The 14288-nt window shown below is 47.2% G+C and overlaps 1 protein-coding gene and 1 long non-coding RNA gene across 2 annotated transcripts; one reads left to right on the forward strand and one right to left on the reverse strand.

The window, feature by feature from the left end:
* Positions 1 to 3343: 3343 nt before the first annotated feature.
* On the reverse strand, positions 3344 to 10265 carry LOC112910017 (speedy protein E4-like). The gene is made up of 7 exons (XM_072745412.1): positions 10157 to 10265; positions 9461 to 9655; positions 8773 to 8831; positions 8204 to 8289; positions 6443 to 6611; positions 6185 to 6283; positions 3344 to 4121 (listed from the first exon to the last, which is right to left on the reverse strand). Exons 1-6 carry the CDS (start codon positions 10263 to 10265, stop codon positions 6224 to 6226), a joined length of 678 nt encoding a protein of 225 aa, XP_072601513.1. The 3' UTR covers positions 3344 to 4121; positions 6185 to 6223.
* LOC140597304 (uncharacterized) lies at positions 9426 to 13717 on the forward strand. The gene is made up of 3 exons (XR_011999175.1): positions 9426 to 10738; positions 11754 to 11880; positions 12943 to 13717. It is a non-coding gene; the product is annotated as an uncharacterized lncRNA (long non-coding RNA).
* The last annotated feature ends 571 nt before the right edge of the window (positions 13718 to 14288 follow it).

Here is a 14288-nt window from a genome sequence, read left to right on the forward strand (position 1 = left end):
TCCCTGCACTCCTGGATCTGCTTGCCTTGGACCATCTCCTGGAATGCGTAATCTTGCTGAGCCACCTTGCCTTCATTGTAAATTTCAGATTACTGTCTAGGTCCCCCATAGCGCTATCTTCCTTTTCTCCCCCATTTTCTCCCTCAATATCTTCTCGTTTCCTACTTAAAGACATTAGCTCAGGGGGTGCCTGGGTGGCTCAGTTGGCTAAGCACCTGCCTTCAGCGGAGGTCATGATCCTGGGGCCCTGAGATGGAGCCCCAGGTCAGGCTCCCAGCTCAGCGGGGAGTCTGGTTTTCCTTCTCCCTCCGCTCCTCCCCCTGCTTGTGTTTGCCCTCTCTCTCACCGAAATAAATAAATCTTTAAACAAAAGAAGACACCAGCTGAAGATCCTCCTTGTCTTCAGTTTTTTTCTACATGAAAAATAACTGAGAGTTAGTTTTGGAAGTTAAGGAATGTGGCTGACATCTACGGAAGACCCACAGCAAATATCATCTCAATGGGGAAAACCTGAGAGCTTTTCCCCTAAGGTCAGGAACACAGAAGGTATGTCCACCCTCATCACTGCTGTTCAACACAGTACGAGAGGTCTGGGCCTCCACAGACAAGAAAAAGCAATAAAAAGCATCAGAATCCGCGAGGAAGAAGTCAAACGCACTTTTTGCACATGCCATGATACTCTACATGGAAAGCCCCAAAGATTCTACCCCAAAATTGCTAGAACTTGTATAGGAATTCAGCAAAGTGGCAGGAAATAAAAACCCACGCACAAAAACCAGCTGCATTTCTATACACTGGCAATGAGACAGAAGAAAGAGAAATTAAGGAGTCTCTCCCGTTTCCAATTGCACCCCAAACCATTAGATACCTAGGAATAAACCTAACCAAAGAGGCAAAGGATCTGTACTCAGAAAACTGTAGAACACACATGAGAGAAATTGAGGAAGGTACAAAGAAATGGAAAAACGTTCTATGCTCATGGATTGTAAGAACATATGTTGTTAAGACATCTGTGCTACCTAGGGCAGTCTATACATTCGGTGCAATCCCTGTCAAAATATCATCAACTTATTTCACAGAGTTGGAACACATAATCCTAAAATTTGTATGGAACCAGAAAAGACCCTGAGTAGCCGCCAAAGGATTGTCAAAAAACAAGCAAGCAAGCAAACAAACAAACAAACAAACAAACAAAACGAAAAACTGGCAGCATCACGATTTCAGACTTCAAGCTCTATTACAAAGCAATATTCAAATGACAGCATAGTACTGGCACAAAAACAGACACATAGATCAATGGAACAGAATAGAGAATGTAGAAATGGGCCTTCAACTAATCTTCGACAAAGCAGGAAAAATATCCTGTGGAAAAAAGACAGTCTCTTTAGCAAACGGTGTTGTGAAAATGGGACAGCCACATGCAGAAGAATGAAAGTGGACCATTTCCTCACACCATACACAAAAATAGACTCAAAATGGATGAAAGACCTAACTATGAGACAGGTGTCGATCAAAATGCTAGAGGAGAACACAGGCAGCAAACTCTATGACGTCTGCTGCAGCAACGTCTTACGACACATGTCTCCAAAGGCAAGGGAAACAACGGCAAAAATGAACTATTGGGACTCCATGAATATTGAAAGCTTTTTCCCAGCAAAGGAAACAGTCAAGGAAACCAAAAGATACCCAACACAATGGGAGAAGATATTTGCAAATGACTTATGAGATAAAGGGCCAGTATCCAAGATCTATAAAGAACTCATCAAACTCAATACCCAAAGAACAAATAATCCAACAAGAAACGGGGAGAAGAAAAAAAAAGGTGCTCAGCAATTGAGCACCTGCCTTTGGTTCAGGTCATGATTCCAGAGTCCTGGGATTGAGTCCCACATCAGGCTCCCTGCGAGGAGCCTACTTCTCCCTCTGCCTATGTCTCTCCCTCTCTCCGTGTGTCCCTCATGAATAAATAAACAAAATATTTTTAAAACTCAAATGGGCAGAAGACATGAACAGACATTCCTCCAAAGAGGACATACAAATGGCCGACAGACACATGAGACTACGCTCCACATGCTATGGCATCAGGGAAATAGAAAGCAAAACTACAATGAGATACCACCTCACACAAGTCAGAGTGGCTAAAATTGACAAGTCAGGAAATGATAGACGTTGGCAAGGATGTGGAGAAAGGGGGACCCTTGTACACTGTTGGTGGTAATGTAAGCTAGTGTAGCTACTCTGGAGGTTCCTCAAAAAGTTCCAAAGAGCCCTACCGTACGACCCGGCATTTGCACTACTGGGTATTTACTCCAAAGACACAAGTGTAGTGATCCAGAGGGGCATCTGCACCCCAATGTTCATAGCAGCAATGTCCACAGGAGCCAAACTATGGAAAGAGCCGAGATGTCTATCAACAGATGAATGGATAAAGAGGACGTCCTGTGTGTGTGTGTGTGTGTGTGTGTGTGTATAATGGAATATTACTCATCCATCAGAACGTGAAGTCTTGCCATTTACAGCAACATGGATGGAACTAGAGGCTATTCCACTAAGCGAAATAAGTCATCGAAAGACAATTATCATATGATTTCACTTATACATGGAATTTAAGAAACAAAGAAGAGGAGCATAGGGGAAGAGAGGAAAAAATACAACAAGACGATATCAGAGAGAGACACATACCATAAGTGACTCTTAATCATAGGCAACAAATGGAGGGTCGCTGGAGGAGAGGGGAGTGGGGGAATAGGATGACTGTGTGACGGACATTCAGGAGGGACATTAAGGAGGGACTGGGTGTTACATGAGGCTGATCAATCACTGACCTCTACCTTTGTGACCGATAATCCATCATATGTTACTATATTGAAGTGTTTGTTTTTTAAAAGAAGAAGAATAGGGAACCCTGGGTGGCGCAGCGGTTTGGCGCCTGCCTTTGGCCCAGGGCGCCATCCTGGAGACCCGGGATCGAGTCCCACGTCAGGCTCCCAGTGCATGGAGCCTGCTTCTCCCTCTGCCTGTGTCTCTGCCTCTCTCTCTCTCTCTCTCTCTCTCTGTGTGTGACTATCATAAATAAATAAAAATTTAAAAAAATATTAAAAAAAATAAAAAATAAAAGAAGAAGAATATGGAGGCCATGTCCTCTTGAAGAGAAATCAGCAGTATCCACCTCAATCTAAAATAAATTCTTGGCACACAGTTGTAAATATTAAATAAAGAAAGAAAAGAAAAAGAAAACGTGGCTAAATAATCACATCCCCACTAAGCGACAGTATCATTGAACAGTGAACAGATGAGACTGATTGTGATGACCACAAACATCATGAAGGTAAGAAGACATCTCTTTATTATGTTTCCCCAAGAGACACCTGGCAGTGTCCTCTTTAATAACCTAAAATAACATACAAACATGTCATCAAGGCCAGTTAAAAACTGACACCTGGTTCTCACAGTTTAATAACGAAGACTATCAAATAAACATTTACAGTTACAAGAACATGAGGGAACTAACTAACCCGGGTTAGTTATAAGTATAACTGATGTATTATATAAGTATAATAAAAACAAAACCTATCCTGAATACGTAAACAAAGTTATAGTTATGCAGCAGCTGAAATCTCATCACAAAACTACGTTGGAATAGCATGTCTCGGAAACTATGACTATTTCAGAACTATTTAAAATAAATACATAAATTAAAACTAGAGAAACAAATATAGTCTGAGGTCAACATTTTCAAAATGAACAAATGAAATTCATGACATATGTTTGGCTGTCACAATCCTTCGGGTTCTAATTTTATATTTTTGAGGTAATTTCCTCCTCACCTGTGTCCCAGTGCATGAAAAATGGGACCTCCAACCTCTACCTCAGCAGAGATTCAAATTAAGTAATGTGAAATATTTGATGGTGGCCCAGGAGGGGATGGACGTGAAAAAACCCTGGTTTCTTATGGTCTCTCCGTGGACTCCTCCATGGACTCCCAGCTCCTAGGAGTGCAACATGATAACTCCATTGAGCTCGTTCTGGAAGGTCCTGGGTTCTTCTAGATTATCTGTGAAAGAGACTCCTGTGTTCCTGACTTCCTACTGAAAAGATGCGTCTCCCCGGGGCTCAGGGATCTGCAATTGAGAAAGAGAGGAAGGACATCAGATTGCAAGGAGGCAACTCTCCAGATACAGAGATTATTCACCTTCTCAGTCCATTGTAATCAGAGTTGAGACGAATGTATAAATCCACTTTATCCCTAATCATTCGTCCTAAACCCCAGTTCATTTTCAAGTATGACTTCTGGACTTTGGTGATCCTGGCTCCAAAAACTTCTTCATGTACCTAAGAACAGGCCCAGTCATCTACTTTATAGCCAGGGCTCTAGGTGATTCTGTTCAGGGACCAAAACAAACAACCTTGAGAGAATGTTGCTTTAGACTGGACACTCACCTTGGTCCTTTTGTGCTACTTAGAGTCTGAACTAATCACCATACCGCAAACATCACTCACACATCAACATCATGAACCATGAGTCTGGACTCATGCCTAATCCCCCATTCTAACCCTAGATCCCCATGTTTAACCATAACACCTAGTCCTAAAGTTGGTCAGTGCTATGCGGTCTGAATGTTTGTATCCCACACGCACACCCCAAATTCATACATTGAGATCGTAACCCACAAGGTGATGGTGCTAGATGGGGCCACTGGGATGATTAGGGCATGGGTGGGGCCCTCTTGAATGGGATTAGTGCTCTGATAAAAGAGACCCCAGTGACCTAGCTCTCCCCTTCCACCATGCGAGGACACAGCCAGAAGGTGGCAATCTGCAACCCAGTAAAGGTTCTGACCAACCCAGTAAAGGTTCTGACACTCTGATCGCAGACTTGTCCCCTCCAAATTGTGAGAAGTAAATGTCTGTTGTTCATAAGCCATCCATCCACTCTGTAGTCCTCTGATGTAGGAGCCTAAATGGACTAACAGAGCTATAGTTCACATGAGTTAAACCCAATCTTTACTTAATCCTCTACCCAAATCAATAAGTTTGTGTGTCGATCACAATAAGCCATGCTGAAACTATTATTTCTTAAGCTTCACTTGTTCTGACAAACTTCCTTCACCGAAAACCTGAGGGGAAAGGTATAATTGAACAAAATGGGACACTGGTCCGGAAGCAGGCAGGGGACGTGGAAAATGCACAGGCAATCTGGCCATAAGCAATGTGCTTGAAAGGAAATTTGGATGAAAGCATAACTAGACATAATTTCTCTTGTATTACTAGATAGGTAGACTCTTCCATCAAATATCCTACTGTTAGACAGACATATACTTTGTTGTAAATAAGTCCCTGTGGTTGATACCTGTGAGGGATGAAAGGCCAAAAATGAATTAGAAAGTCTGGGGATCCCCGGGTGGCTCAGCGGCTTGGCGCCTGCCTTCGGCCCAGGGCATGATCCTGGAGTCCCGGGGTCGAGTCCCACATCAGGCTCCCTGAGTGGAGCCTGCTTCTCCCTCTGCATATGTCTCTGCCTCTCTCTCTCTCTCTCTCTCTCTCTCTCTCTCTCTCTGTGTGTGTCTGTGTCTCTCATGAATAGATAAGTAAATTTTTTTTCTAAGATTTTTCCTTATTTATTCATGAGAGGCACGGAGAGAGAGAGGCAGAGACCCAGGCAGAGGGAGAAGCAGGCTCCACGCAGGGAGCCCGACGCGGGACTCGATCCCGGGTCTTCAGGAGCAGGCGACACTAAACCGCTGCGCCACCGTGGCTGGCCCGCTGTGCCACCGCGGCTGCCCTGGATAATAAAATCTTAAAAAAGAAAGAAAGAAAGTGAATACACAATTTATGGAATCAACTGAAAACTTACTCACTTTCCACAGAAAATCAACATTTCATGAAAGCTATCATTTGGGCCCCATTGCCGTGAATGGAATTATTTCAGCCATGCCTCTGTGACAAACTGGTTTTCCCTAGTCTGGCCCCCACACATCTCCCTGAGGTCATGCCTATGTGTGGTTGTGAGCATGTGGCTGGGACCTGAGTCAGCGTCTGGCTGCGTGGCTGCTCGACTTTACAGTGTGTGGGAAGGCTCATGTGTGGGGCAGGGGAGAGGAGCGTGGTCTAGCAATTGGATTCCTCAGATTTCCTCAATACACAGTAAGTCATGGTGCCTGGACCCGTGAGGACACAGACATACCTCCCCTCAGGCCGATGACCTCGGGCCTCCATGGTCCCTCTAGGGTATGAGGGTGCGATCTCGCCCCCACACCCACAGATCTGGATCGAAAGCCTGGATCTGGAAGACAAACAGATCCCTGAGAAGACAACCTCCAGGTGGACTCCCCCTCCCTCCCACTCTCCAGGCTCTAATTCTTTCTCGTCCTGAATCCCGTGTCCCTCCATGTCCCCCCCCCCCCTCCCATTGTCCCACCCCAAATCCCCACAGCCCACCCACCTCCTCGCACTCTTCCCTGGACACCCTGGTCTTCCAGCCCATGGATCGGATGAATTGCAATCGCAGTTTGTGGAACAAGGGACGCTGGGAACGGTTCTTCCCATAAAGGAATGAAAAGATGGCTTGTTTGGGGGCCTGGTTGTCCTCTTCCATATCATTGGCCAGGTAGCTGGAGAAAGACATGAGGTTGCTGGTCAGGAGCAGGACAGGAAGGACCCCCCACCTGAGCTCAGCTTCCCAGAAAAGATGCAGTCGGCTTCCTACCCAGCGTCCTAGAGCGCCCCCCCCCCACCCCCCGCCCCCACCCCCCCCCCCCCCCCGCCCGATCAAGAAGGCATGGCTGGGCAGAGACTTCTCCCGCTTTGAGGAGAAAGACAACTCACCCAGAAGCTTGAGGGCATATGCTGCTCTGTTTTCCCATCCCTGAGCCCACCCCCTTCCCTTCAGCCTGTCTGTGCACACACCTGTCGCCCTGTGGAGCAGGGGCATGTATACAGCTCCTGCTCTATTTCTGTAGTCCTGGCTTTCCTCCCAAATGACTAATATAGGACTGGGTTCATGTAGGTGCAGTAATTCAACATGCACTTCTTGTTTCTCTCTTCCCATCGCCTCATGGTCCCTGGCACATCAGATGTACTTTATACGTTTTTGTTGAATGAATAAATGAATGCTTTCTCTCACGGTCAGGGGCAATACTGATTACCTCGAGGACCTGACCTAACTTAAACATTTGCAAAAAGTAAGGAATTGTGCTGAGTGTTTTTGAGAGCATGGTAATATTTTGACAAGACCTGCCTCAACAGGCGTCTAGTGTAATGGGATTGGGGAAGGGGGGAAAGGGGCAGAAGGGGGTAGTGAATGAGAAATAACGGTAGTCCAAAATACCCATGAGACTAGAATTTTAACAGAAGTGCTACTAGGGTGCAGACGTCAGGGAGGTTAGGGGGGGCATCTGAAGATTGTGGGGTTGGAATCAATCTTGTGGAAAGGTCGTTTTCTTCAGGGAGACGTGCAAAATCACCTAGACAGGAAACACAGTATAGAAACGGAGGGAAGGGTACTTGGAAGGATGAAACACGGAGAGGGCGAACAAGTTGGATGGAGACGAGGGGGTTGGAGCTAAGCTGGAAACTCTGACCTTGACCACTAGCACCCCTGGCCCATGAGATTGTTATGGAGCGTAGAGCAGGAGACGATGCTTTGGAAAGACTTCAGGCATATAGCACCCACTGGCTAGGGACGGATTTGTAAGAAACACCAGTGGGAGCCTTTACGACAGATCTGTGCTATGCCTTGAGGCTGAATTGAGGCATTTGTGCTGGGAATGCAGAGGAGGAAGACAGTTATGCTTGGTATTGCCATGGGAAGAAGACAGATCTCAAGGATCAGAACTGGCTGCTGCTTGAGCCTAGTTGCTTGGGGCAAGGCAGCATCTGTTCTTTCCTTCACTCCTCTTTGGAGACTTTTTGTTTCCTTCTCTTCAGGGGGTCTCTTAGCTGATGTTAGGGGCATTTGTGTTTACAAAGAATAGTTTATTAAAAAAAAAAAACCACTATACTCTAATCCTACTGTTTTTATACACAGACTAAACAGCTCAAATAAATAAATAAATAAATAAATAAATAAATAATAAAAAAAAACGGCAAGATTTCAAGAGTTACAAACAGGTTGAAAAAAAGAGCCGATAGATCAGAGTCCCACTTCTACCTTCCTTCCTCCCAGGTTATTGACTACTGCTGATGGATGAGGCAAAATACTCACAGTGCCAGGAAGAAATGAATTCGCTGGTACTGCCAGGAGAAGAGACCAGCGCGGCTAAAATAGGCGATGACCATGGACAAGAGATACTGGCGGAAAGAGGAGAGAAGCCGTCATAGAAGGGTCCCATCCTGGGAGAGGAAGACCAGTGAGGTGAGGGGACAGGAGGCTGGAGCAGGTGGTGCCTCTTTGACATGTTGGGTGAACCTGCTTCTTTGGTGTCAGACAGTTGGTTACAAACTGGGGAAGGCAAGGGAGGAGTTTCTGGTGCTCCCAGGATGGCTAGTTGTGCTGGTTTGAGGGCTTGTGTTTAGGACAGCCAGCTTCAGGAGGGTCTTTGATAAGCTGGAGCCAAAGGAAGCCCCCCAAGAGCAGAGAGGCAGAGGGACTTAAGGTAGCAGCAGCCAGAGGGGCACACCTGGTGCTCAGGTCCCAGGGGATCTGCAAAAGCCACGAGGTCCCCGACCAGAAGTCTTGGTAGGCATGAGGTTGGAGAGAGGGTTGAGGAGGCATTCCCCTGCCCCAGGACAGGTGTTGGAGCAAGAGTCTATCTTAGTGGAGAACAACAATACCTTGTCGGATACTCTCAGATCTTTGTCCCAGGCCAGAAATCTTTTAATGACCGGATCCTCTGTGAAAAGAGGGCAGATGTCCTGTTGGCCACTGGAATGGGGTTACTGTGGGAACGTTCCAGAGCAAAGAGAACAGTACCTCCCCTGGGGAAGTTTCAGGATGTAGCCAAGGGTGAGGCTGATGGGCAGAGGGGAGAAAAGACCATGGACTGGCCAAGAGAAGTTGGCGGCTCCCCCTTGTCGGGTGACTCAGAGGCAGGCAGGTGTCAGCAGTGCATCTGCAGGATGGGATCTGAAGTAAATAGTGATGCTGTCTCATCATGCATGGATGTGCCACTGCAGAGACCATAACATCATCCGCTGTCATTTTCTCATTCCACAGTGGCATCGGGGTACAAAGATGGCCTGTCCTCCCCTCCCCGCCCCTGCCCCGACACAGCCGAAGGCACTTAGACTCAAAAGGCCAGTAAGCGCTAAGATGTCTCAGGAGTGCAACTGCAGCTAAGCTTTCTCATCCCTCTGTCATTTTTAAGTGTCCCCGATGAGGGGTCAGTATGGAGTCCTCCAAGGATGGAGAGAGAGAGCTCAGCGACCTGCAAAGAATTATTTTCCACTGGAAAAGCGTAGCCATTGGAAGTTTCTTGTGTTTTCAGGAAAAAAGAATAAGGTTGGAGGGTGCTGTTCCTACCGAGCAGCCTGCTGAACGCCTCGTGGTGCTCAGGGAGCACTGAAGATACCCGCTGTCTCTTCAGCTTCATCTTGAGTCCCCTCAGTGTCTCCACCACCCAGATGTCGTTGGCCTCAGGGGCTGTCTCCTCATCGGATTCGATGTCTCTCTTCCTTCCGCGGGACTGAGGCAAGGGGCAGGGGGCTACAGAGGGGGCTGAGTGAAGAAACCAGGCTACAGTACAAAGCTTCTTCTGTCTTTGGAATTCAGCCACGCTTTCCACACCCCCAAACCCAAACTCCCTCTTCATTCTCTGTAGCCTCATAGGCGATTGGCCTCTCCAAAACCACCTTTCATCTTTGTCCTTCGTTCGTATGCATTTGCCCCCATTCATCTTTGCCACTGTTTCATACCTCCCACCACGCCCTCAAAACTCTTCCTCATAGATCATTTCTCCCATGAGGATAATGGGATAATTTCCTCTCTTCCTTTATCTCCTCTTTGGATCTCATCTCCTAACCCTCCTTCCTTGCTTCCTGGGTTTTCCTGCCAGTGGGATACCCTTGTCCCCGGCTACCGTGCTCTCTTCTCCAATCCCTGGCTATCTGAATCTCTCCTGTCACGTGCAGTCTAGTCAGACACACCTTCCTGGCTTCTGTACCCATTTGTACTCACTAGTCAAGCCTGTCAAGTCCCTTCTCCCTCCTGCTTCCTCACCTGATGGTCCTGGGCTTTCTTCATCTACCACGGCCTCCGGGGCGTACCCTGATGTGCTAGGCTGGGGGCTCTGGCCCTCAGACTGGGCGGACGGTTGACAACTGGCCATGATTTCTCCCAAGCTCTTTGTGCCCTCCCAGGAGACTCAGACCCTCCTCTTCTCAAACTCCCCTTCTGGCTTCTGGGTGAACCCAAGCCCTGTTATCCCTTCTCTAAGCTGGGGCCAAGCTAGGAGTATGGACATGCTCTGCGAAGATGCTCTTGTCCACCTCCGTTGCCAAGAAGCACGGAGTCCAGTCTTTCCAATCAGGAAGGTCAGAAGCCTCTGATGTCATGCACCATTCCAGCCTGGCAGCCATTTTGAAGGAAGACACGTGCAACTGCGAGACCGCGGTCCACTTCTGGAGTTCAGGATCAAGGCTATCTCATGTCGCCGATCCAGCCTGCAACCATCCTCCAAAACTGTCCTCGGGGTGTCTGGATCACTCTACTCCTCTCCAGCACATGCGGGGCTCTCTGCATCCTTCTATTCCTGTTTCAGGGTGCAGTCTGGCAGGAGAGGGAGGAAACAGACGAGGGAAGGTAAGATCTTACAAGAGTGAAATAAGTATGTAGGGAAGGTCCAGGCACATGGACTTGTTGGATTGAAAAGCTAGTTTACGTCGCTTAATTTGGCAGAGCTCTCTCACTTGTTTTACTGATGCTGTGTTGGGGATTCTGTGCTGGGGGAGCATTCATGCTCTACTCTCCGGTGTCCCTGAGCCCGAGAGGTATTTTGGGAGCCTTCTCCTAGAAAATTGTACGTGTGCTCCCACACACATCAGATGCTGTCTCCGATTTCAGAAGTCCATGGATCACCCAAAACCTGCCCCTTGATTGCACTTAATCAGCTCTAGCTTGCATGTAAAATTTTGAGCACGTGTATTACCCTTGGCCTAGGAATTTCACTACTCCTTGTGTATCCTATGGATAAAATGTGACGTGCCCACAAAGGCTGAGTGGAAAAACCTCCAATTGGAGGCAGAATCTGTTTTATTGAGAAGGTGGGAAGCCCCCAGGAGCACAGATGCAGTCACAAAATAACTGACTGGCTGTCCTGTAGTATCAGGGGAAGCTTCTTCCACACCTCGTACCTCCTTCCTCTGCTTTTCACCTGGGCATCTGAGTCTTGCTTGCTCTTTCCTTCTTTTGGTGATAAAAAAACACACCATAAAATACAGCATTTTAATCATTGGTGAGCGTATAATTAAGTGGCCTTAAGCACGTTTGCGCTGCTGTGCTGCCATCAGCGACTTCCGTCTCTAGAACTTTGTCATCTTCCCTCAAACTGGAAGTCTGCACCCATTGAAGCCCCATATCAGGCTCCCTGCTCATGGGGCGCCTGCTTTCCTCTCTCCCCGCTGCTTGTGTTCTCTCTGTCACTCTCTCTCTCATTCAAATAAACGAATGAAATCTCAAAAAAAAAAAAAAAAAAAAAATCACACAACAACAACACCTGCCCTCTCCACTAAGTCACAGCTAGCCAGGGGCTGCTCACCCTGGCCTGTCATTCTCTAGTGAGTAATGGTTTCTGTGTTTCCCTTCTGTGACCCTTCAGACCTAGAGACACCCTAGGAAGACGGCTTGCAGTGCTAACTCACAGAACAGAATTCTGGGATGGGGAGACGGGAAGAGGTTCTGGATACCGACTTCGGAGATCTGGTGTGTGAAGCTCAGTATTAAAGGTAAATCTTAGTCTTTGACTTTTATACTCCCCTGCACCCTGGCTGACATATACTTGGTGGGTCCCAACGTCAGGTTAAGCTGTATCGTCTGTTATTATCGCCTCTTTGAAATGTTCTGAAATGGTGTCTACATACCAATTTGCCCATGTTTGTTTGCAAATCTTCTTTTGAATCAAAGATCTATCCTTCATAAGACATTTGCAGGAGGAATGTCTCCTCCTTTTCTTTGCTGCATTGAGAGAGCAGGGTCCTAGGATTTGTTTTTTAGAAACAAGGATTGTGAAGCCCAAAAGACCGAAGCGGACCCCAGGATTCACTTCAGCTGTTTTGATTCAAATCCTGTAACCTATTCACTGTGTCCCCTTCTCTGTGTGCCCAGACTCCTGAGGATAGACAATCTGGAGGACATAAAGCAGGAGATAGAATACCTGTCTAAAGGATGGGGGTGGTGGGGAGGTGGGAACGAAATGGTTTTGTTACAAAGCAGCCTGTGCCCCTAGGCAAATCCTTCCTTCTTCCAGGTCCCCATTTCTTCACCTATAAACTAAAACACTTAGATAAGATAATCTGTAAGGGTTCTTCCCTTACAGCATAACCAAGGCAGTGAGAAAGCCAATTTGACATGACCAGGTATACAAATGCTAGGGTTGAATTGTGTGCCCCCTCGCACCCCCACCACCCCATTCATGTGTACCATCCCCTGGTACCTCAGAATGAGATTGTATTTAGTGGTGGGGTCCTTATGGAAGAAATCAAGGTAAAGTGGGGTCTGTAGCATGCTGTCCTTTATGACGGGAAAATAGGGGGGGTGGCGCCTGGGGGGCGCAGTTGGTTGAGCATCCAACTCGATTTTGGTCCAGGCCCTGCTCTCAGGGTTGTTAGATTGGCCCCACATCAAGCGCAAGAGAGGTGTCTGTTCCACACCAGAGAGAGGAGTCTGTTTCTCTCTCTCTCTCTCTCTCTCTCTCTCTCTCTCTCTGTCCCTCCCCCCTTTGCCCCTCCCCTGGCCTGCTGGTGCTCTCTCCATGAAATGAATGCATAACTTTTTTTTTTTTTTTAAAGGGAAAATTCGGACACAAACATCCAAGTAGAGAGAAGAGTGTGTGATGACACAGGGAGAGAAGACTGACATCTACCAGCCAGGGAGGGAGGATGCAACAGCCCCTCCCCCACAGCACTCAGAAGGAACCAGCCCTGCCCACACCTGAATCTCAGACTCCCAGCCTCCAGAACAGTGAGAGAATGTATTTTTGTCGTGCCCACACCTGAATCTCAGACTCCCAGCCTCCAGAACAGTGAGACAATGCATTTTTGTCGTGAACGCCTGAAAGCTGCCTGGTCTGTCTTACTTTGTTACAGCTTCCCTGTGGGCAGATCCAACCAGTATTTGTGAAGAAGAGGGAATTCAGATTTGACAGTCACTTTCCTGATACTTCTGCTGCCCCTTTCCCTAAAGCAAGAGGCGTCCATGTCCGGAGGCTTCAAAGAAGAACCGGTTCTTTCACACAGATTAGAACCTTGAGCTTTCTTAGCCCCTGGCATTTCCTGGTCAAGGTGACTGTGTTCATTTTGGAAAACATGGTGGAAAGACTTCAAGAGAAGAATGATTTACAAATCTTGAAGATGGGTGCCAGTTAGCTTAATAAAACTGATGCATTAAAGAGAGAAAAATAAACGGGAGCAAACCGAGGCAACTACTTAGGAAATTAAGGGTGGGAAAGGCTTCTTCAAAGACAGTGTCTAAACAGATGAAAGGTATGAAGAGGAACTGAACGATTTGAACGCAGAAACAATATCCATATGACAGAAAATAAAGTAAAACATTAGGTTAAAAAGATCACTGACTTGGGTCGTCTGGGTGGCTTTGCAGTTGGGTCGCTGCCTTCTGGCCAGGGCATGGTCCTGGGGTCCCGAGATCTAGATTGGCCCCCGTCGGGCTCCCCTTGGGGAGCCAGCTTCTCCCTCCCCCTGTGTCTCTGCCTCTCTGTGTGCTTGTCTCATGAATGAATGAATGAATGAATGAAGCTCGATGATAAATTGGGAGAAATATTTGTGTTTTTTCCAGATACAAAAAGAGAAAACTTTTTATTTTAAACACTAATGAATGAAGAGATCTTAAACATTATGAAAAGATGCAGGTCTGCAGGTCTGCTGCTTCTGGCCCAGACGGACACACGAGGTGAAGATTTGCCCTCCCGGGTTAAATAAGTTTCTAGAAGGAGGAGATAGATGAAAATATGAAATGACAGATTTTAGCTATCTGGAGTGAAGGGTGAGCCTTTAGAGCGTCCAGTTCAGTGCCCAGAGAGTATTCAGGCCGAGGTCGGGGGCTGAGGTTGTGGGGCAGCCCAGCGTGTGTGAGTTGCAGGAACGCAGTGGGATGTTCGGCGGGAGGGGCACGACAGCCA

Source organism: Vulpes vulpes, unplaced genomic scaffold, assembly GCF_048418805.1.
Source record: "Vulpes vulpes isolate BD-2025 unplaced genomic scaffold, VulVul3 u000000668, whole genome shotgun sequence".
Taxonomy (NCBI): domain Eukaryota; kingdom Metazoa; phylum Chordata; class Mammalia; order Carnivora; family Canidae; genus Vulpes; species Vulpes vulpes.

Excerpts from the sequence above, each read along its gene's own strand:
- LOC112910017 (XM_072745412.1), bottom strand. The coding sequence starts at position 10,265 with ATGGCCAGTTGTCAACCGTCCGCCCAGTCTGAGGGCCAGAGCCCCCAG. Across the intron at positions 8,290-8,772 it reads ATCTGAGAGTATCCGACAAG|TATCTCTTGTCCATGGTCAT; the intron begins GTATTGTTGTTC and ends TCTTTCCGCCAG. Across the intron at positions 6,284-6,442 it reads CCAGGGAAGAGTGCGAGGAG|ATCCAGGCTTTCGATCCAGA; the intron begins GTGGGTGGGCTG and ends TTTGTCTTCCAG.